Source organism: Pogona vitticeps, chromosome 5 (genome assembly GCF_051106095.1).
Source record: "Pogona vitticeps strain Pit_001003342236 chromosome 5, PviZW2.1, whole genome shotgun sequence".
Classification (NCBI taxonomy): Eukaryota; Metazoa; Chordata; class Lepidosauria; order Squamata; family Agamidae; genus Pogona; species Pogona vitticeps.
The window spans coordinates 47,494,605-47,517,881 of NC_135787.1; the positions used below are offsets into that span (position 1 = coordinate 47,494,605).

At 39.2% G+C, this 23,277-nt stretch overlaps 1 protein-coding gene across 2 annotated transcripts in view; it reads right to left on the bottom strand.

Annotated features, from left to right (window-relative positions):
- PDGFC (platelet derived growth factor C) overlaps positions 1 to 23,277 on the bottom strand; it is a 144,701-nt gene that overhangs the window by 39,629 nt on the left and 81,795 nt on the right. For both annotated transcript variants that reach the window (XM_020781399.3, XM_020781401.3), the window contains one exon: positions 3,435 to 3,615. In XM_020781399.3, the coding sequence (XP_020637058.1) occupies positions 3,435 to 3,615 (181 nt within the window). The remainder of the gene's footprint in view (positions 1 to 3,434; positions 3,616 to 23,277) is intronic.

Here is a 23,277-nt window from a genome sequence, read left to right on the forward strand (position 1 = left end):
TTCTAAGGCTCACTTGACTTCACTCTCCAGGATGTCTGGCTGAAGGTCAGCAACCACACTCTCTGGGTTGTCCGGGACATCCAGATCTTTCTGGTATAATTCCCCTGTGTATTCCTGCCATATCTTCTTGATGTCTTCTGCTTCTGTGAAGCCCCTACCATTTTTGTCCTGTATCATTTCCATCTTTGTACAAAATGTTCCTTTAATATCTCCAATTTTCTTGACCAGATCTCTGGTTTTTCCCTTTCTATTATGTTCCTTTATTTCTTTGCACTGTTCATTTAAGAAGGCCCTCTTGTCTCTCCTTGCTATTCTTTAGAAGTCTGCATTCAATTTTCTGTAACTTTCCCTATCTCCCTTGCATTTTGTTTCCCTTCTCTTCTATGCTATTTGTAAGGCCTCGTTGGACAGCCACTTTGCTTTCTTGCATTTCCTTTTCTTTAGGATGGTTTTTGTTGCTGCCTCCTGTACAATGTTAAGAGATTCCAACCACATAGTTCTTCAGGCACTCTGTCCACCAAATCTAGTTCTTTAAATCTGTTCTTCACTTCCCCTGTGTTTTTATAAGGGATTTGGTTTAGACTATACCTGAACCCCAGTGGTTTTTCCTACTTTCTTCTGTTTGAGCTTGAATTTTGCAATGAGAAGTTGAGGATTAGAGCCACAATCAACTCCAGGTCTTCTTTTTGCTGACTGTATAGAGCTTCTCCATCTTTGGCTGCAGAGAATATAATCAATCTGATTTCAGTATTGCCCATCTGGTGATGTCCATGTGTAGAGTTGCCTCTTGCGATGTTGGAAAAGAGTGTTTGTAATGACCCGCTTGTTCTCTTGACAATACTCTATTAGCCTTTGCCCTGCTTCGTTTGGAACTTCAAGACCAAACCTACCTGTTGTTCCTTTTATTTCTTGAGTCCCTACTTTAGCATTCCAATCCTCTATCATGAGAACATCTTTCTTTGGTGTCAATTCTAGAAGGTGTTGTAGTTCTTCATAGAATTGGTCAATTTCAGCCTCTTCGGTAGTTGGTGCATAAACATGGATTATTGTGATGTTGAAAGGTTTGCCTTGGATTTGTATTGAAATTATTCTATCATTTTTGGGACTGTATCCCAGTACTTTTCCCACTCTTTTGTTGACTATGAGGGCCACTCCATTTCTTCTATGGGATTCTTGCCCACAATAGTAGATATGATAATCATCTGAATTGAATTCGCCAATTCACGTCCATTTTAGTTCACTGACACCCAGGATGTCAATGTTTATTCTTGCCATCTCCTGTTTGACCACATCAAGCTTACCAAGGTTCATAGATCTTACATTCCAGATTCTTATGCAGTATTTTTCTTTGCAGCATCGGACTTTCCTTTTACTTCCAGGCACGTCCACAGTTGAGTGTCCTTTCGGCTTTGGCACAACCACTTCATTAGCTCTGGAGCTACTTGTACTTGTCCTCTGCTCCTCCTCAGTAGCATGTTGGACACCTTCTGATCTGAGGGGCTCATTTTCCAGCATCACAGCTTTTAGTCTTTTGTTTTTGTCCATGGAGTTTTCTTGGCAAAGATATTGAAGTGGCTTGCCAGTTCCTGCTCCAAGTGGATTGTGTTTAGTCTGGACTCTCCACTATGGCCTGTCCGTCTTGGGTGTCCCTGCATGGCATAGCCCATAGCTTCTCTGTATTACTCAAGCCTCCTTGCCACGACAAGGCAGCAGTCTGTGAAGCAGTCCAGTGTCATTATTCTGGGTTATTTCTAATACTATAAACCTGATAAAATTGCTAGAAATTCAAGGTATATATAAATTAGGAAACGCACACAAAATCAACTTTCATTAATCCCTAATATTTGGATTTTCACATACAGTACATTTGATCTGCTCTGTACTTAGGAATATACAATGTGTAGTTACATAAAAGAAAACACAATACTATTTTTCCTCCAGAGAATGATAACTTTATTATTTTAGTGACCTCAGCTTTTGCTCTGTTTGCTAAGTCCAGGTTGAGTTACCAATTCTCTTAGATGCTTAATCAACATAAAAGTTGTTTCTTTAAATCCGTTTACTAAAATTAAATAAATTACTGCAGATTTAAACAAAAACACTTTTAAAAACAGTCTAAGATGTTATTTCTACTGTGTGTGGCCTCCAATAACAAACAGGAGCTAGCACTGCTTTATTTCATTTTACTTCAGTTCTCTTCAAACAATTTCTCTTTGCTAATCCAGAGTCTTTCACCTTGCAGAATGTGAACAAAGAGGGATTTACTACTCTAGGCCAATTCGTAAAAATATGATCCTGATATGCTTCAGTATTAAAAACAAACAAACACACACAGCAATTTTATCTTTGCAGCAGCGGCTTTAAAATAATTTCTACTTGAGGTCCTCTTTTTAAATTTATGAGCCAGACTCCAATAATGGTGTTTGTGTAAGGTCTGTATAACATTCTCAGGTTACCTGGCAAAGTGCTGGGGCACATTTGGTTGCACAATTGGGCGCATGATCAAAACATCTTGAATTAGCTGTGGCAAATTATTCAACTTTAGACAAGTGCCAGAATGATTCCGGCCATAGTAATTTCTACCCTACCCTATTGTGTGGAATAAAGAAATTTAAACTAAAAAGGAACTAAAATCAAATTTAGTTTTAAATTAAGTCAAGTTCAAGACTAAACTTAATATCAATTGTTTAATGTTCTGTGATATAAAGATCATGAAAATATCTCTGAGTAAGGATGGACTGCTTTATTTCTGAATAACATGCACATACAATTAAGGGAGCGGCACAAAAAATTGAAGGAACAAGGCTAGGGTCCTCAGAGAGCAGCCCTAGCTGGAGAATGTACTTGTGGTTTGAAAAACTGTGTCCATTCACTCTCGGTTCCACATGTATACATGAATACACTTCAAAAATGTGTATTTTAAGTAATGCATATTTGTGAGTGTATAATTCAAAAAGGAGAAAGAATCTATGATTTGCATTTTTGCCCAGTGAAAGCATGCAGAGATATGCAGACATTTTCATTAATCCTCCCAGAGACCACAAATTAAATAAATTCATAAAACAAGTTGATTAACATAGATTGCCCTTCTATCACTATTCCTAACTGCCATTCAAAACTGTCCTCTAACTAAACCAGTCTTCCTTCCTGCATGAAGGAAAATGAGAAGCATCAGTTTTGTAAGGAGAGAAATGGTTAAGAGTAAGGATTGTTACAAGAGAAGCCAGTGTCAGATGCAGAAAAAATGAACATAGCTTAGTGAAGGAAACTATTGATGTTTCAATGCTATAAATAGGAAGACTGATCTCTGATTGAACCTTTTAACTTCAAACAAATTATACAACACAACATGTTTAAGCATTTATCATATGAATCTTCTTACTTTCATCATGATGTTTTGAAAAACTAGGAAGTAGAAATCCAGTGTTACTTACTGATGTGAGAAGAGTATAATGGATACAGAATCCAGGTTCAGAAGGCAAATATTCATCAGAAACAAATCTGATCCTGATCTGGTTTCCTTTGGAAGTCTGTATGCCTGGAACTGTAGATGAACCACACCACCGTCCTAAAATAGTGCCATCACTGGGCTCTTCAACTTCTACAAAATCATACCTATAATTAAGAAAAAAAATACAATTTACTGATATTTATGTATCCATCACTTTCTTTAGCATAGCAGAGACACAGTCATATAAATCAAGAATAATTTCATTTCAAAAGCCCACAGGTGGGTTCAGCAGCAACTGTATGAGATTTGTAATGTTTTACATCTCACAATTAGGCCAGAATTTACTTTCTGATTCACTGCATTCTGCAAAGGCTATAATGTAAAGAAAGCACAAGAACTGCTCTGAGTAGTTCCATGAATTGCTACCGGCGTGCTCTGGTCCATGGGGTCACGAAGAGTCGGACACGACTAAACAACAACAACAAAGTTAACTTTTATTATTAACTGGATATAAACAAATTTTGTGAGTTCACTAACTTCTAGAAACTACAGAAAGCAAGGGTAATTGAAATGGGTTTTATCATAAAATCTAAAAAACCCATACATTTTTACTGTCTTACGGAATAAACATATAGTAGCTGAAATTCTAACTTTGTTCATGTGAATGTAAACTCAGTCATAGAATAGGACTTTTCTACCTTTACCTTCCTTGTGCAACCTGCTAAACTGCAAAAAAATGTTAATGGAGACTGGAGGACCCTTGTAAATGGTTTGTAACATGGTTCAGATGAAAGGGAGCTGGCAGAAATCACACCATTCCTTACATTAAACATTTAAGGATGCAAGTCAGGGTGTTAAAAACTTCAGGCAACGTAAGTGATTTACTAAAATACTGTCTACACAAATTTATGCAGTGCATACAGAGACTGAACATTTTAAAATATGGGTACAATACATGGAAAAACTCATGGTAAGAAAAGAGAGAATCCTGTCAAACAAATGGTAAATTGGAGGACAATATGTCAAACTGGTCCATGAATGATTTTCTTTTGTGTATTGTTTTTGTTCACATTTATTCTCAACCTTTTGTTTCCAAATGAATCACTATTCATTTTTTACCTGCATACACTACAATTATTTATTCATTATAATTATATTTTTCAAAGAAGTATATATACAGAGAAAGCACACATAATCTGTGAAATTCTAGGGAATTCGGGAAGTGATATAACGCCTGACATATGAAGTGAAATGAACTATCATTAACAATCAGAACCCTGCATGTCCCCAGGTGATCATTTTTGAGTCTCTGTAATCCCTGTAACATACCTAGTAGTATTGTATTGCACTGTCCAACTCAGTATTAAAAGGATTTACTAAGCCTGTTTTATTGGCCAATCAAATGCAGGTTTCTCAGAGCAACGTGATACAGTACGTACATAACTACATGTCATAATGATTAGTTCTTTTTACAGACATACTTTGGAACTACAGGAGATTTACCTCTTTTCATACTTCACAAACAAGTCCGTTTCTGCAGACACAATGCCTGTTCTGGATTTGACACAGAGCTCTAAAATGGTGATTAACATTATTCTGCCAAGAGTGCCTTAACGGAATACCCCAACTGCATCAAAGAAAAACAATGAAAGTTTGTAGTAGCTCCTTTCTAACTCTGCTAGTTTCTCACCTTGGAGATCAATTTTCTTATGCTGGAGATCCACTACTATGTGGGATAGAAACTTACAACCCTCCAATTGTTGCTGGAGTGCATTTCACATCAGCCCCAACAGGCATAGCCAACAGTGCTGGATTATGGAAGTTCTGATTCCCCATCATCTGGAAGGCCAGATTGCCCAGCCTCCATTAATTTGAGCGATGGTGATTTTTTAAAGACACCCATGTTTTCAACAGGCAACTAGTTTAATTTTTCATTTATTTCATTTTTCATTTATTTTTACCCCGCTCATCTAGATTTGGGAATCTACTCTGGGAAGCTTACAAAATATAAAGATAAAAACTGCATTCAAATAACTTTGTTCATAAAAGCAATAAAGATCAATAAAGAAAACAGGATCCAAGATGGCATAAGGAAGCTATGTAATGGGGGGGATTATCTTATCTCCCCCCCTGCCCCAAATGGTAGGAGCGAGGAAGCCTCCCTTCCCTCTTTCCTCCAGCAGATTTCATTTCAGGCTAAACCAAACAAAGTTTGAGAACTTTCCATAAACTTAGAAAAAGGCAAAAACTCTAGGCTTTGTTGCTTGACTCTCCTAGGGTGAGACAGTGAAAGAGGCATTCATTAAGGCCTTCATCCTTGGTGCACAAACACTTCATGGTCCTCATGTATTCTTCCAATTTCTTGATCAGCTTCACCTCAACACAGAAGAGAGTCTCCCAAGTGTCACATATACAGTATAAGGAACTGTATGGTGGAAGGCAACATGTTGCTAGTCCAGCATACCCTGGTTGATACAGTACTGGTCTCCAGCTGAAGGGCAGTATCTGTAACATCAGCTCCATCCTTCTATTCACCCTGCTCTGGTTGTTGTTGTTGTTGTTGTTGTTGTTGTTGTTGTTGTTGTTGTTGTTGTTGTTGTTGTTGTTGTTGTTGTTGTTGTTGTTGTTGTTGTTGTTGTTATACATCTGTTCCCACAATGGTTTGGGATGGTTATAGTTTCTCATCTTGGCTGTATCTCTGCTCAGATAGGTAAAGAAGGATGAAAACTTGGGAAACTCTGCATTGTCTCAGTTGAAGTGAAAGCCCAAGGATAGGCAAGTATAGCCGGAATGGAAGAGCTGGTTGATCAAATGGGTCATGTGCACTTTGCTCGTAGCATGGCAGTTCTGTAAGATCTGGGAGCTCATGATCAAAAGCAGTATTATCTAGATGAGCTAGAAATGATGGCTCAGTCATGACCCTACACCATTCAAGCACTTTTGAAATAAGACTGGAGGAACAATGGCCAAAAGTGGATTTAGCCTGGTTAGGTGACTGTCATAAAAGTGAATAGCTGGGTTTTTCTGTTTTATTGTTCTAAGATACACACAATAAATTAAATCGCTGGCTACATGCGTTAGTGCACATTCTGCATAATTCATAAATGGAACCTCTACGAGTTAGAATTAAGCTTTTCTTGCTCTGCTACAGCTCTAATCAAAATTAAATGTTATTTGCACAGGGAAACAGATAGCATTTTCAGAGCAGACCTTCTCTTCAGAACCTGCTTATAAAGCTAGGGCACTTCCAAATCCATACAGTGGGGTCTTGACTTGAGAACTTAATCTGTATTGGAAGGCGGTTCTCAAGTCAAAAAGTCTGTAGGTCAAGTCTCCATTGACCTACAGTGCATTGAAAACTGATTAATCCCGTAACAGGCCGTTTTTGTTCCATTTTGGTTTCTTTCTGGTCTGTAAGTCAATTCTCAGGCTGCAAGTCAAACCTAAATTTTGCGGCCAGAGAAGTCTATAACTCAAGCCGTCTGTAAGTCAAGGGTCCACTGTATTGGTAGCTCAGTAAAATCCATATTAGTAGCTCAATGAAAAAACAAAAACATATAGCTAAATAACAAAGAAAACTAATAACACCACCCTAAAGCCTACCTGAGAGAAGTGGTCCTCTAGGAAGCTGGAAGACATGCCTGCCCTGTGACAGATACCGTAGTAGCATTAAAAAGAAATGGAAGCAGCATTGAATGTCCTTGAACCTTACAAACGGGAAGCATCATTTATTCATTTACATAATTATTTGTTTAATACCCCTCCTTTCTTCCAGCAAAGGGACCCAAGGTAATAAACACAAGATTATAAAATACACCTAAAAATACAAAAAATTATGATCTTAAAAGCAATTAAACATACCTCAAACTAAAACCACCCAATAAAAATTTTTTAAAGCAATTGAAAAGGACATTCAAAGCATTAAAAAAAATATAACCCTGTCCCCATTAAAACCCCTTTCTCAGCAACCAGTTACTTTCTACAAGCTTGCCAAAAAGAAAAGGCTTTGCTTGCTGGTGGCAGGGCCACTATGGTAGGACCAGCCTAGTCTTCTGCATAAAGGAGCTGCATAGCCCAGGCGTAGCCACTAAAAAGCCACTCTCCTGTATCCTTGCCAAATATGCCCCTGACAACAGCAGGACTTAGAGAAAGTCCTCCTCAGATATTTTAAAAAACTAGAGAAACTCTTATGGGGAGACACAGCACTTCAGATAAATAGGACCCAAGTTGATTATAGGTCAAATCTGGCACCTTAATTATGTCAGGACAGACAGGGAGCCTAAGAAGCTGCTGTCACAATAATTTCTATTCTCCCTTTAACTGTTCAAAGGAATCCCTCCCCATGCAGACAAAATTGTCAAAGAAGGGCTTCCCCACTTCCACCACTCCCACAATAGGCCTTACAGAGGGCTCTAGCCTGTGTTTTCTTTGATCTGCTTTAAGTTTTCTACCATCGTTGCTCTAGTCTCTGCCCTGCTTGTTTCATCACAGTGAACTTTGTCAACCTGGGGCAAGTCTTGCTTCACACCGTGGGAGTAGTCTCTTTGGTGTGATTATGTCTACTGCCCCGGCCATTTCCATTTCCTCATTCTAAACACCCATTTTTAGATACATAAACCAAAACCTGGCAAAAGGGATGGAATTGTGATAAGATTTAATCTATCTGCAACTCTGCCTCTTTAACCTCCCTCCATGTCTTACTTGCTGGTACCCAGGGAATCTGTGAAGGAAGAGAGAATAACACACACCTCCACTTCATGCAGCCAGGTCTCAGTAATACAGGCTAGGTCAACACATGTATCCAAGATCAAGTACTAGATGTTGTTGTTTTGCCATTAAATAACCCATAATTAAACAGCAACATTTTCAACGCAGGGGGCCTGAAGCCAGGACTAAGTTATTTGAATTGTGGGACAGCTTGGGGACAACCTATACTCTGTCACCCACCCCTGCTGCATTTTTCCTTATCTGCTGCCTCCCTCTCAGTATAATTCTGATGGTTACTCCTTGCCTCCCCCTTCACCACTTTCTCTCTCATTAAAACATACTCTTCCAGAGAACTTAATTACATACAGTCTCAAAAGTTTTTAAATGAGATCTTCATTTTAAGTAGTTTGAGTACCATGTTTTCTGGAGAAAGCCAGAGAGTTCCAGAAAAATATCTACTTCTGCTTCATTGACTATGAAAAAGCCATTGACTGTGCGGACCAGAGCAAACTATGGCAAGTATTTAAAGAAATGGGAGTGAATGACCACCTTATCTATCTACTGAGAAACCTATATGTGGGACAGGAAGCAACAGTTAGAACTGGACATGGAACAACTGATTGGTTCAAAATTGGAAAAGGAGTACGACAAGGCTGTATATTGTCCCCTGGCTTATTTAACTTATATGCAGAATACATCATGCGGAAGGCTGGACTGGAGGAATCCCAAGCTGGAATTAAGATTGCCGGAAGAAATATCAACAACCTCCGATATGCAGATGATACCACTCTGATGGCAGAAAGTGAGGAGGAATTAAAGAACGTTGTAATAAGGGTGAAAGAGGAGAGTGCAAAAACAGTCTGAAACTCAACATCAAAAAACGAAGATCATGGCCACTGGTCCTATCACCTCCTGGCAAATAGAAGGGGAAGAGATGGAGGCAGTGACAGATTTTACTTTCTTGGGCTCCATGATCACTGCAGCAGATGGAGACAGCAGCCACGAAATTAAAAGACGCCTGCTTCTTGGGAGGAAAGCGATGACAAATCTTGACAGCATCTTAAAAAGCAGAGACATCACCTTGCCAACAAAAGTTCGAATAGTCAAACCTATGGTTTTTCCTGTATGGAAGTGAGAGCTGGACCATAAAGAAAGCTGACCGCCGAAGAATTGATGCCTTTGAATTGTTGTGCTGGAGGAGGCTCCTGAGAGTCCCCTGGACTGCAAGGAGAACAAACCTATCCATTTTGAAGGAAATCAATCCTGAGTGCTCACTGGAAGGACAGATCCTGAAGCTGAGGCTCCAGTACTTTGGCCATCTCATGAGAAGACTCCTTGGAAAAGACCCTGATGATGGGAAAGTGTGAAGGCAAGAGGAGAAGGGGACGATAGAGGATGAGATGTTTGGACAGTGTCATCGAAGCAACCAACATGAATTTGACACAACTCTGGGAGGCAGTGGAAGATAGGAGGGCCTGGCGTGCTCTGGTCGATGGGGTCACGAAGAGTCGGACACAACTAAACAACTAGATGATGTACCATGTCACAGACACATGATTTGTTATTGTAAAAGAACATATTCCACACTCCATTAAAAAAATCCTTGGAAAAAAATGGGGTAAAAACAGTTCCCCCCAATTTTTCCATTTCCCCCAGGCCTTCCCATCTCTAGTTCCACTAGCAAACAACCTTAAATTGAACAGTATCTCAAATAAGTAGAAAGAAAGAGGTACAGAAATAACAAGTCACAACTGCTAGATTGATACAAGGTTAAATAAGTCACTGGATGCGACTCATATTGAATTGTTACTGGGAAGCTCTTTCCTTGATTAAGGCACAGAAGAAAAACAACAACAAATAAATTCCATGAACCATATGATAGTTCAAATGACAAGAAGAGCTTCCTAATGTTGTGATCCAAATTCGCTGTGTCACCTACTATATCATCTCCTAATATGGTTCATGTTATTCCAAGTGCAATGCTAAGTGTGCACTTTGCATGGCACTCAGGAGCATGCAGAGGAATTGCATTTGACATTGCCTATTTGATATGCCTGCAGGAGGAGGAATTACAAACAATTTCTGCCAGGGAGATGTTCAAGCTCTTCACTTCTTTTCCAATGTTTTCCCCAGTATTTCTAGCAATGGGTTCTGAATATTTTTAAATGAGTATCTGGCCAAAGTACAATCACTCTCTGTCTAGCAATGATCAACACTATTCAACTCTAGAGAACTCATACATTGACATATAAAGGATACTCCTTTGATTTTTTTAATCCTCAGCAATCTGGAGCATGGGAAGAGCCCCTAAAGTGGAATTCTCACTCCCTTTGAGATTACTAGACCTAGTGCCAAAACAACAACACCAAGATACTGTATGTATAAAAAGGAGTTGTATTTTTGCTCAACATGTATTTTAATTTTTTTGGTAAGGGGACTATTCATCTTTTAAAAGTCAACCAGTTTCTCCACATTGCATCATTTGACCTACCCTGAAGTTTCCCTTGATGAAGTACTAGTGGTACCTCATAACTCAGATAAAGTCTAGCAGTTATCTTACCAGAAGGTGCTGTTTCTTTTGTGTTCTCGAACAGTCTGCTCAAGAAAAATACTGATAATCAGGGGGAAGATTTCACATTTTCTCTGCAACATACATTTGAACCCATAAGCAAGTTCAAATATATGTATGAGTAACCTGGCCTTTCTCACCAGATTACTCATAAACATGTATAAACCCACACAGAAGCACAATCACAGGCTGCAGGAAAAAATGGCATGTCACAGAAATCCTCCCCCTAGTGATAACAGTGAAATGTATTATACAGTAGTACCTCGACTTACGAACTTAATCTGTATTGGAACAGTGTTCGTACATCGAAAAGTTCCTAAGTCGAGGCAAACTTTTCCATAAGAATGCACTGAAAATAATTTAATCCATACCTGCTGTTTTTCGTTAGTATGTTGAGCCGCTGTTCATAGGTAGAGGCATTAGTTCCCATAGGAACTAATGCAAAGCTGTTTAATCCATACTCTACCACTAAGGGGAGAATTTTTAAATTTTTTCTTTTGACTTAAGATGAACTTAGGTCAAAAAAAGGGCAGGAAAGGGTTTTTCATTTTTTGTTCGTAAGTCGAGGCTCCGTTCGCAAGTCTAAGCAACATTTTGTGAACAGAGCCTCGTAACTCAAAACATTCTCAGTGGGAGACACTCATAAGTCAAGGTACCACTATACTATGTAAATCTAAGCAGTGTTGCCTGAACTCCATGGAAATGCATTCCAAAAGTCTTGGTGGGTAACTGAAGCTAATTAATGAAGTGCTGCATGTGTGCCTGGTCATGTGCTATTTATGCAACCAACACCTTATTTGCCATCAATTAGCAGTTGGAACTTCAAAGCATGGAGAAAATCAATAGCATTTTGGCCACTGATAACAGTGCTCAGGAGAGGCGGGGGTGGCTCTGGATCGCCGCCGGGGAGAGGAAGCTGGTGCATTCCCAAGCCATCCCTGGTGTGGGTCTACTCATGAATAAGGGCTGCCAAAGGCACGGGTCTATTTACGAGTAAGGGTGGCCGAAGGTGTGGGTCTACTCATGAGTCTCAGAACTGCTATCCATTATTTTCTTGAAATCATGGGAAACAGGAGAGGTGCCAGAGGATTGCAGGAGGGCTAATGTTGTCACAATCTTCAAAAAGGACAAAAAAGAGTAACATGGGACCTACAGGCCGGTCAGCCTGACATCAATCCCAGGCAAAATCCTGGAATAGATCGCAAGTCAGTCATTGTGCAAGCACCTAGAAAACAATGCAGTAATGACTAGACGCCAACACAGATTTGTCAAAAACAAATCCTGCCAAACTAATTTGATTTTGTTTTTTGATCAGGTAACCTCCCTGCCAGAGGGAATGCTGTAGACATAGTCTATCCTGACTTCAGCAAAATTTTTGACAAAGTGCCCCATGATATCCTGATTAGCAAGATAACTAGGTGTGGGCTGGATAGATCAAGTGTCAGGTGGATACACAATTGGCTACAGAATCGTACCCAGAGTATGATGATTAATGGATCCTTCTCTAACTGGGAGGAGGTCACAAGTGTGGTACCCCAAGGCTCAGTCGCGGCCCTGGTTTTTTTCAATATTTTTATTAATGACTTGGATGAGGGAGTGCAGGAGATGCTTGTCAAATTTGCAGATGATACCAAATTGAGCGGAACAGCTAATACCCTAGAAGAGAGAAACAAAATTCAAAATGACCTTGATAGAATGGAGCACTGGGCCGAAAGCAACAGAATGAAATTCAACAGGGATAAGTGCAAAGTACTGCACCTTGGAAAAAGAAACCAAATGCACAGTTACAATGATGAGCGAGAAGGATCTTGGAATTGTCATAGATCACAAGCTAAATATGAGCCAACAGTGTGATGTAGCTACAAAAAAGACAAATGCTATTTTAGGCTGCATTAATTGAAGTACAGTTTTCAAATCCTGTGAGGTGTAGTCCCCCTCTATTCAGCACTGGTTAGGCCTCACCTTGAGTATTGTGTCCATTTCTGGACATCACACTTCAAGAAGGATGTTAACAAACAGGAACAAGTTCAGAGGAGAGTGACAAGGATCATTGGGGGGCTGGAAACCAAGCCTTCTGAGGAAAGGCAGAAAGAATTGGGCATGTTTAGCCTTGAGAAAAGAAGGCTGAGGGGTGATAGGATAGCACTTTTCAAACACTGTATCTGAAAGGCTGTCATACAGAAGAGGGGCAAGACCTGTTCTCGATCATCGAGATCATTGTTGCAGGACATGCAACAGTGGGCTCAAATTAAAGAAAGCCAGATATTGGTTGAATATCAGGAAAAACTTCCTAATTATTAGAGCAGTACAACAGTGAAACCAGTTACCTTGGGAGTTGCTTAGTACTCCAACACCGGAGGCATTCAAGTAAAACTTGGATAATCACCTGGCAGATATGGTATGATTGCATTCCTGTGTTGAGCAGGGGGTCGGACGTTATGGCCTTATAGGCCCCTTCCAACTTCACTTTTCTATGATTCTATGATTTTATCCCTTACTTTCATAAGAAATGTATTTCCTTAAATCTCCTGTATGTGTGTGTTTTTCAAAGCCATTAACTAACTCTGACTCTTTACCTTGGGTTGTAAACTTGATACAGTATGTTGTTTCTTCCGCAATGTTTCTAGGTACATCTGAATCTTCATTACATGTTGTAGATTACTATGAACTACATTTATCTCTTCAACAACACTGGGGTTGGTGTGCTGGACCCCCATGTAGTTCAAAATCCATGTATAATTCTTATGCTTCCAAAAATGTAACTACAAAGCATAAACATAAATTCACAGAGAGAGAGAGAGAAAGAGAGAGAGAGAACAGTTCTATGACAGTTCTCTTCCACTGCACTGACAGCCCTTTCTATACAATATTGTGTGTAAAGTCTCTTAAGGTCCCCTGACCTAGAAAATGAAGTAGAGATGTTGTGTTTGTGGGCAAGTAGACCTCTTCAGTGCCATTGGTGTTGAATTCATTCTCCTGGTTTTGTGTCACTAAGGGCACAGTACTGATTTATGTACTGAAAAAATCCATGTATAACCAAAATCATGCTGCTCAGACACATGCAATTCAAGAGAGAAGTGTATATGAAAAGTTATGTAAGTAGCAGTTTCTCAACATCAAAATTACCTCTAAATCAGAAAATCCAACTGAGTATATGGAGAAATCTTATATGAAGCTGCTTGCTCTTTGAGATTATAGTTGAGGCAAACCCTTTTTTGGAGTTTGGACAGGTGACAACCTTTTCAGTGCTGGGTTCCTGCTTCTGGAAAATCTCCCTCAGGCTTGCTCACCTGACACCATCCTGAAGAGCTTTCCGAGTCAGATCAAGGTTCTTAGTTGGCAAACCCTCAATGAAAAATATTTTTTTTTAAATGATGCTTTCAGTTTTCTATTTTGTCTGGCTTGGACACAAGAATTAACCACGCTTCAGTGTTATGAACATGAAACCGCTCCACAGTCCATTTTCAGTTCCCATCTGAAGAAAAGGAGAACAGCATTGTCCTCTTCCATTTCCAGTTAGCTGCAGGCTTGCCATTTCCTCTCAAGTGGCAAAACAGGTCAGTTTCAATTATGGTTTATCCAAACAAACTGGGATACAGACCCCATGTATAATCAAAATGAATAATTCATTTCAAAAGGCAGTCTGTGTCAAGTCCTATATGAGAGGAATTTGAAACCCTGGAAGCTTTAAGCAGAGAAGCTTGGCCCACATATCTGGCCGTGATGTTTTGAACTTTTCTGTCTCTTCTGAACCACCCCTGCTCTATGATGCCCAGTTTGATGAAGACCCCCAAAAGGGGTTGAAAGCTAGCATATGCTTATGATTTTTAATGGTCTTATAAAGATAACACCCACCATTGCTTTTTAGTTCTGTACAAGGACTACATGTCCCCTTTTTTGTTGTTGTTGGAAGTTTTATGTGTGTCACTTGTTCATAAAATGCAGAGAATGTTAATTATATGAATTATATATATATTTCTGCTTTCTAGTGTGTGTGTTTGTTTATTGTGTTTGCTGTTACCTCCCCCCCCCCCCGTGAGTTCATGGCTGAGAGGGGATTTGAACTCATGCACTTATTACACACAGAAATATAATTTAGGATCTTTGCTATATTGATGGATATCTGCCTCTTAACAATCCTACCTCCTTTATCTCGGAATCATAATTCAGTGTTATGCCTCAACACGACCCCTTTTACTGACATTTTATTAACATTTTAAAGAACCTATTGTTATAATAACTGTAACTTTTATTTTTTTCAAAAAACACATTTTAACATGTCCAATATGACTTTTTATATAAGTCTAATATGAATAAAAAGTTGTTTTGCAGCATGTCTGTGTGTGTGTGTGTGTGTGTGTGTGTGTGTGTGTGTGCACGCATGTTCGTTTGTATGAATTCTGCAAATGTTTCTACAACTTCCACCAATATTGTTTCTCAGCTAACTTTGTGCATGAACTATACTGGCATCACATGATGCACACACACACACTGGGTGGGTCCTCTTGCTACTAACAAGTATGTAAGGCCAGGAAGGCTGCAGAAAAGGAACACTTAAGCCTCCTTAAGGTCTACTAGAGGCCAGTGATATTTAGATGCACAATATAAAATTCAAAACTAAATATTCAGAACCTCTGCAAAAAACTTATAAATGAAACTTCAACTTCAGAACATCATATGTTATGCTAGTATTATTTACTTTAATTAAATTCACTTGCACATAGCTCAAGTCTTAATAATATGCTCTGATATTTACTTTACTCAGTTCACGTAATTTTTTCTTGTTTTTCTATAAATGACCATTATAACTGAACCCAAACCAATTTTACAGGAACTATTGTTGTCAGTCACTCATGCAATTAAACTGCACTTCAGAATGTGATTTATTAGCAAACAATCATATATATATTATAGTAATATTACGCAATTGCAAATACCAACACAACATTCTCCTACATTTTGTCATCTCCACTTGTAACATTTCACAGCATTCTCAATTCCCAATTTTTAAAAAAAGGTTTGGTTTATACTGCTTGAAATCATTAATACAGCAATGTCTTAAAATTTTATCTCTCGTCCCAAAACATTTTATGTCCCAAAAATCTCAAAGCAATTACGTCCCAGTAAAGTCACTTAAGACTAGCCTTTAGCAATTGTCTGACATTTCAGCTGGTTTAAAAAATCTATGTAATGTTAGCGTATTATTTGTTATTTCTGGCTGGCTGCCAAGCACAGAATTGCCCTCAGTATATATTATGACACCATCACAGTATTTCCCCCTGCCCTTCATTAAAGTTGCCTTCCAATTAGCCACTCATTGGAGGCAAATAATTTCTGAATCCAGAATGCTGCTGACAGACCCACATGTCAAACTGTACTAAGCTACAGAGGTATAGGAGAACAGCTTGGTACTTGGTAGTGTGGGCTGAAATTCGTTGGTTGGGATTTGTGTATGTATATGTGTCTGCTTTGTACTTGCATGTAATACTGTATTAAAAGGAATAATAAACACTAAGACATGACAGAGACGAAAGAAAGCACAAGAAAGAAAGGAAAGTGCAAGATTAAATGGAAGCATTGGATTTCAGAATTTTACTAGCTGATAAAACACAGAAATAAGATCTGTATACAACAATAATTCCTTCTAACACTGAAGTTAAACCTCCCATGCCAACTAGTAGGATAATGAAATAAGACCACCCAAATACAAGGTAGGAGTCTCTGCATACTCAGGAAGCTTGCCAGTTATACAGAAGAATATTACTTTTTAAAAATAAAACACTAAACACCACAAGCCCACACTCACTACGGAGACAAAGACAAAACAAAATTCTTATGAGTAGTTCAAAGTCCTTGAAGCGCACACTTTTTCAAAAATCTTTCTCACCAGAGGGAGGAGAAACTGTCCCCAATTCAGTCTCCCACTTGTGGAGGCTTCTACCTGCCCACAGCTGCTGTGGCGGACCTGCTTTCCATCAGGAAGAGAAAATAGACAAAATAGCCTGTCTGGATAGACCACCATGAAAACTGCATATAAGCAAAGAAGATATACCACTGAGCTATCCAGCAATTCTCTAAAGTGCTCAAACTCACTATTTCAATTGTTCATTGCTCAAACCATATTTAACATGGAGAGATTATTTTAAAATGCAATTGCCTAACAGCATTTATGCATGCTGCGCTCAAACAGTGGCACCTGCCATGACAATCTGATAAAGTCTTGGTCACACGTTGGATTGAAAGAGCTTACCTAAACCAGCTGAAATGTCAGAATTTATGGGGACATAATTGCTTTCAGATCTATGAGATGTTAAAATGTTTTGATTCTAGAGATAAACTCTTTGGTAGCTTTTACAGGTGTATAGATAAATATTGAAGAAAATATTAACCAATAAATAGGAAGTGCAAGAAAGAGAAAACTTGTCTTCTCTCCCTCTGGAGTTTTAGAGGCATAATTGTGTTAGTCACATGGCACCACAAAAGGTAGCAACATAAATTATGTGATAAGGTTTTGTGGACTATAGTCCATTTCATATGATGCCCACAACATTGAGCCTCCAAAATAATGACAAATTCCACAATAATTGTGGCTTGGTGTTTATGTACAAGTAGATGACTTCATTCTGGCTTTGCCTGTTTGCAAGAAGAGTGTCCCCTAAACCTCACAAGCTGTCCAACAAGCCAAGAACAAACAATGGATTTTCTCTTGAATTGTGGAAACACTGTAAACAAACCATGGTTTGCAAATGCTAATAAATTGTGGCCTTTTGAACCTCACTGGTTCAAATACAAAAAAAGTGGCCTTTTGAACCTCCTTTTGGACAATGCTACTGCCATATACTGGTCTGATACCCTTATTAAAGGTTTAATACACACTCATAGCTTTTCTTGTTCTTAAAAATAGTGAAATTGCCACTTGTGAGATTTTACACTTCTGTATGAAAGTAAAAAACCAAACTTTTTATCATCAGCAGCCAGAAGTTAATGTGTGTTGTTGTGCAAAAGTGTATTTCACACTAAAAATGTATTTTTAAAGTTAGTTTTTGTGCAAAATACAAGAGCAAAATTCTTTCTTTGCATAAAAACGTTTCCACATGTTTGCAAGACAAGACTCCCAAAACACAATTTACAAAAACTCTAATAATTTTTCTCTGTGAGGAAATAAGTTTAGAATTTTTTGTTCTTACCCATGAGAATGAAACATGTGAAGATTATAATGGCGACTAGTGCTGCTACAACCTATCATTAACACATAAACACAAGCAGTTGAATTATTTTGTAATTTTACTTTTTATTACAAAGTTCAAGCATCTCATGCAAGTCTTTCCAATAATCTTACCTGTTAAGCAGAGGTAACCAGGATCCAAACTAGGGACCTGCTACATTATTACATAAACCCTAACAGATAATCTACTAAATTCTGGTTCATCTTACATTTGCTGTGAACACTGAATGCTACCACATTTGGCACATGGTAGCATAAGCATTGACGTGAGGTGAATGTCAGGTTTCTGCAATAATAAAATGATCTGTGGGCTTCCATTCCCCTATTTCAATACAATTTTAACACTTTTCCTCATTTAGCTATCTGTAATATATAGAAAATAGGGGGACGTGGTGGTGCTGTGGGTTAAACCGCAGAAGCTTCTGTGCTGCAAGGTCAGAAGACGAGCAGTCGTAAGATCGAATCCACAAGATGGAGTGAGCTCCCATTGCTTGTCCCAGCTCCTACCAACCTAGCAGTTCGAAAGCATGCAAATGTGAGTAGATAAATAGGTACCACCACAGGGGGAAGGTGTTCCGTGTCTAGTCGCACTGGCCACGTGACCACGGAAACTATGGAAAAACGCTGGCTCTACAGTTTGGAGAAGGGGTTGAGCACTGCACCCTAGAGTTGTACATGACTGGACTAAATGTCAAGGGGAACCTTCACCTAATATACAGGAAACAATAATGTTATACGTACAGTATATCTACACTGGTTTGCCTATCCATGCCTGGATGCTTCACAAGTTTTTCAGATGTATTGTCTTCAACTCATTTATTTCAGAAATTTAATAAAAATACTGGCTGAAATCCTGTTGCTGTAAGTTATGCAGCTGAGTGCTGCAGAACATTTTTTTTGGTAGTAAAAACTTCCCCTCACACATCCAGTCGCATTCAACGATTCCCCAGTGATTAAAATGATTACATAGGAGCCTCAGGTCTTTTTGGGTAGAAATCAGAAATGCTTTCTTTCTGAAAAAAAATCAGCAGCTGAAGATGTTATCAGATTAATGTATGGTAACCAATGCACAGGATTTCAGCTATTGTCTTTCTAGCTTTTCACACATTTTATTTAGGTTGTCTTCAAAGAAAAGTATAAAAAGAATACCAAAAAATATTGTAAAGTATATAAGCCCCAATTCTGATTCTGCTCAAAGCTTCCCTCCCAAACATATGATGGACCAATTTGTTCTGATGCTGTCTAAACCAGTTGCCATCACTACATTTCTGGAAGTGAACTCTGTAAATCAGTTGTATACTGAGCAAAGTACTGTAGTTCTTCTATTTATCTGTCCTGAAATGATCATCAAGCAGCTTCAGTGACTGAGCCCAAATTCTGGTATTATCAGAATAGAATATTTTCAAAAAATATGGACCCCTCTTCTTCCACTGGACCATGCAGTGATCTGGAAATGTGGACTAAAGATCTCTCATATTCCAGGCCATACCTATTACTAAACAAGCATCTGAGCACTGGTAGGTAAAGGTTATCAAATGACTGATCTCTCAGATAGCTACTTCATTCCTAGATGTAGGCAAATCTGCTGTTTCTATCAATTAAAATGGCAGAACAGGCCGCTTCTAAACTTCAGAAGTGAATCTACTGTCTGTAAGATATTTAGCCTTCCAGAAGTATGCAAACAGCTTCTGATGTGTGTAACTCTTTAGAGTCTATACATAGCATGTTTTTATTATGGCACTTTCCACAGCTTTGCTTGCATTTAACTGCTGACTTCACCATTTACAAAACCACACAGAAGTGTCTGGATTTTTGGCATCAAATTGCTGGCCTGCATTGTACAACTAAAATATAGAAGGTCAGCAGTTAGTGAATCTGGTTTTTATGTCACTTTATTGTACTCATTTATTTGCATCTTTTAGTAAAAGTAATGAGTAGGGAAAATGCTCCATCAACATTAATTGTTCCCAGAATCTTCTAGACAGAAACAAGATCTAAGAACACAGCACTTATTTTGAAGGAAAAATAACCCTTTTAGAAACTGAGCCAACAACAGTAACATGAAACAATTTTAGAAGCAATAAATTTGGATTAGGTTCATTTACCCAAATATTTTGATACTGCAGACTAGTTTAGTTTGCTCAAACAGCCTGTTTGACACAGAACACACAAGACATTTTATGAAATATAAAGTTTTCTGTATGAAGTCCTGCAGACACTATGAGGAAAATGAACAGAAGATTAAGAAACCAGTCTTTCATAGCATGTCACCTCTTCTAAAATACAAGCAAACCTGACATTTGCTATAAAACTAATTGTCCTAATAATTTCATAAATAGATGAAATGACACTGAGTAGTTATCTTCTACATATCAGCAATCACAATTAATCTCTTTCTAAAATAAAGTTAATCCTTCTGAAAAGCATTTTTTTCTTTACACTTTCTATTCTAAACAGAAAAATTTATGGAATGAAAAATTGGTTACCTTATAAAAATGCACTAAAATAAGCACAGTGAATAATGCTTTTTTTTTTGAAAAATAATTTGAAACACAAATATGGCTATGGATACTTGGAGAAATATTTCAGAGTCTTGTCCTTCCATAACCAATTTGCTCTCACAATGAACACAAAAATCCTGATCTTACCGTATTTGCCAGCATATAAGACAACTTTTTTGGCGCAAAAAACATGCCTACAAGTGTGGGGGGGGTTATCTTATACGCCGGGTGCACTTCAGTTGGGCCAGGAGGAGCTGCTGCCACCACTGTTGAGTGAGTGATGCGGGCCGCACCGGCCAGGGAGGAAGGCAGGCGGGCGGGCAGGCGGTTGATCCGGATGAAGGGAGGGAAGCAGAGCCCGCCATGCCCAAGTGGCCAGAGCCCACTGCCAGGCTGCCCCGCGCCGCTGAGCCAGCTGCCCACTTGCCTGCTGCCGCACAGCCACTTCCCCTCCTCCTCCTCCGCTGCCATCGCCCACCCGCCCACTTCCCCTCCTCGTCGCCGGCCATGAACTTCCAGGGCGGACCCAGGCAGAGCCCCGGGCAGCCGTCGCCAGCGCCACAGCAGAGCTGTCCACTCTGTATTTTGAGTGGAAATGTTGGGGGGGGTCATCTTATACGCCCAGTCGTCTTGTACGCCTGCAAATATGGTAATTGTTATTAAGTTTAGAGATCCACCACTATTAACAAATGTATGGCCTGTACCTATCTTGAATGATCTGAGACCCCAATCAAAACCAAGTATCTTGGTTAAGAACATTTGAAAGACAGCAAAACCATGGCATTGGATCTGATAAACAAGTAGTCTGTCTGAAATTAAGTTATTGGTTACCTTGTCTTTAAACTAGTGAATCTATGGAGTGTATTTTAATATATGTTTGAATTTTTATTGTTTCTGAGTTTGTGTGTTATATATTTAATAAAATTAAAAATTATACACAGGTGTGTGTGTGTGTAAAAGTAAAGACCCTTCTACAATGCTTCTTCCAGCTGTAACTCCTTACTTCTAGCTACTTCAGCACTACCAAGGCTATCCAAGCTTTCCTTGATGAGAATCTAACAACAGTATGAACAGGTGGGGCTGAGACTAAATCTCTAATACAGTGGTGCCTCGCATAGCAACGTTAATCTGTGCAGCAAAAATTGCTGCTAAGCGACTTTGTCACTATGTGATTTTTAAAAGCCTATAGAAACACATTAAAACCTGTTTAATGCGTTCCTATGGGCAAAAAAACTGACCTTAAAGCAAAGATCCTCCATACGACAGCCATTTTCGCTGCCTCTAAAGCAAGGAATTCACGCAAAAACACAGTGGGTGGCCATTTTTTCCCCGGTGGCCATTTTGGAACAGCCGATCAGCTGTTAAAAAATCATCGCTTTGCGATGATCGGTAAGCGAAACAGGGAACCGATCATCGCAAAGCGAAAAAACTGCATAGGAAACATTGCAATGCAATCGCTTTTGCGATCGCAAAAAGTTCGTCGCTATGCGGTTTCGTTGCTAAACGGGGCACCCGTTAAGCGAGGCACCACTGTAATTTATAACCATGAAAGGGAAATTGTTAAAATGCTGCACAAAACTGAAGAAATATTGAGATGATGTGAGAAATGTCTAATGTTGAGTTTAGATTCCTTGTTATCTGTAAATACTTTTCCATTCTCCATTATTATGCACCGATCTGCACCTTCTCAAACTTTGATGTATTGTTCCAAACGTAGGATTCTCTTCATGTACAGAATCCCACATTTGGTACAATACTAAGATCTTCACACTTGGATATGGAACACATTGGGAGTTATAGTCCTACAGCCCATTGAGCTTTATAAAAGGTGTCTCCTAAAGAAAAATTCCTAAGAAAAGCTACAACTCTCAGCTAGCACCATGGCACTTCCCTTGTTTTTGAAAGTAGAAACAGTTTGAAGAAGGCAGTAAGGGAAGTAAATAATCAGAAAGCTGGTCTGCAAACTGGAGAAATTCTGGAGAATTCTGGGGCTTGCAGTCCAAAAATACTAAAGAATATGCTTCTATTATTCAGTAAAGTGTCTCATCCTGTTGAAACAACCTAAATCTATAAGGTAAGGAATCCAGCTGGTGATCTTTCAATTACTAATCTAAAAATCTATCCATGGACCTCTTTCAGAAACTGGATACAGTGGGGTCTCAACTTACAAACGGTTCTACAGTACATACGAACTTTTCGAGTTACTGACTTCTCTGGCCGCAAAATTCCACTTCGACTTGCGGCCGGAGAATCAAGCTACGGACTGAAAAGGGGGGGAAAAAGTGGGAGAGGCGGGGGAAGTGGGAAATTCAAACTGCTGTTGTTCGTCCATTGGCCAGGGAAGAGAGAACAGTGCCTACGGACCAAATAAGGAAAAAAAAAAGCAGGAGAGGTGGGGAAAGTGGCAAATTCGAACTGCTGTAATTCGTCCATTGGCCAGGGAAGAGAGAACAGTGCTGTAGCCTGCTTCCTCGCTCGTCTCACCAGTTACAGTGCTGGTAAAAGAACATGAAGAGGAGCTGACAGAAGAACTGGCAGAACTGCAAGCCGAGCAGCACAAGGCTTTTGTGGAGAAGCTTTCCACTGAGGAAGACGAAGAGGAACTGCAGGTTAGCAGCAAGGAGATCAAATCCATCTGCAAGAAATGGACCGAGTGCCAGGAATTCTTCGAGAGGCACCACCCAAACAGGACTGCCACAGGAAGACTTATGGACATGGTGAATGACAATGTAGTCAGCCACTTCAGAAAGATCCTTCACCACAGGAAAAAACAAACATTGGACCGATTTTTCACTAGGATGGAGCCTGCAGGAAAAATACGGCA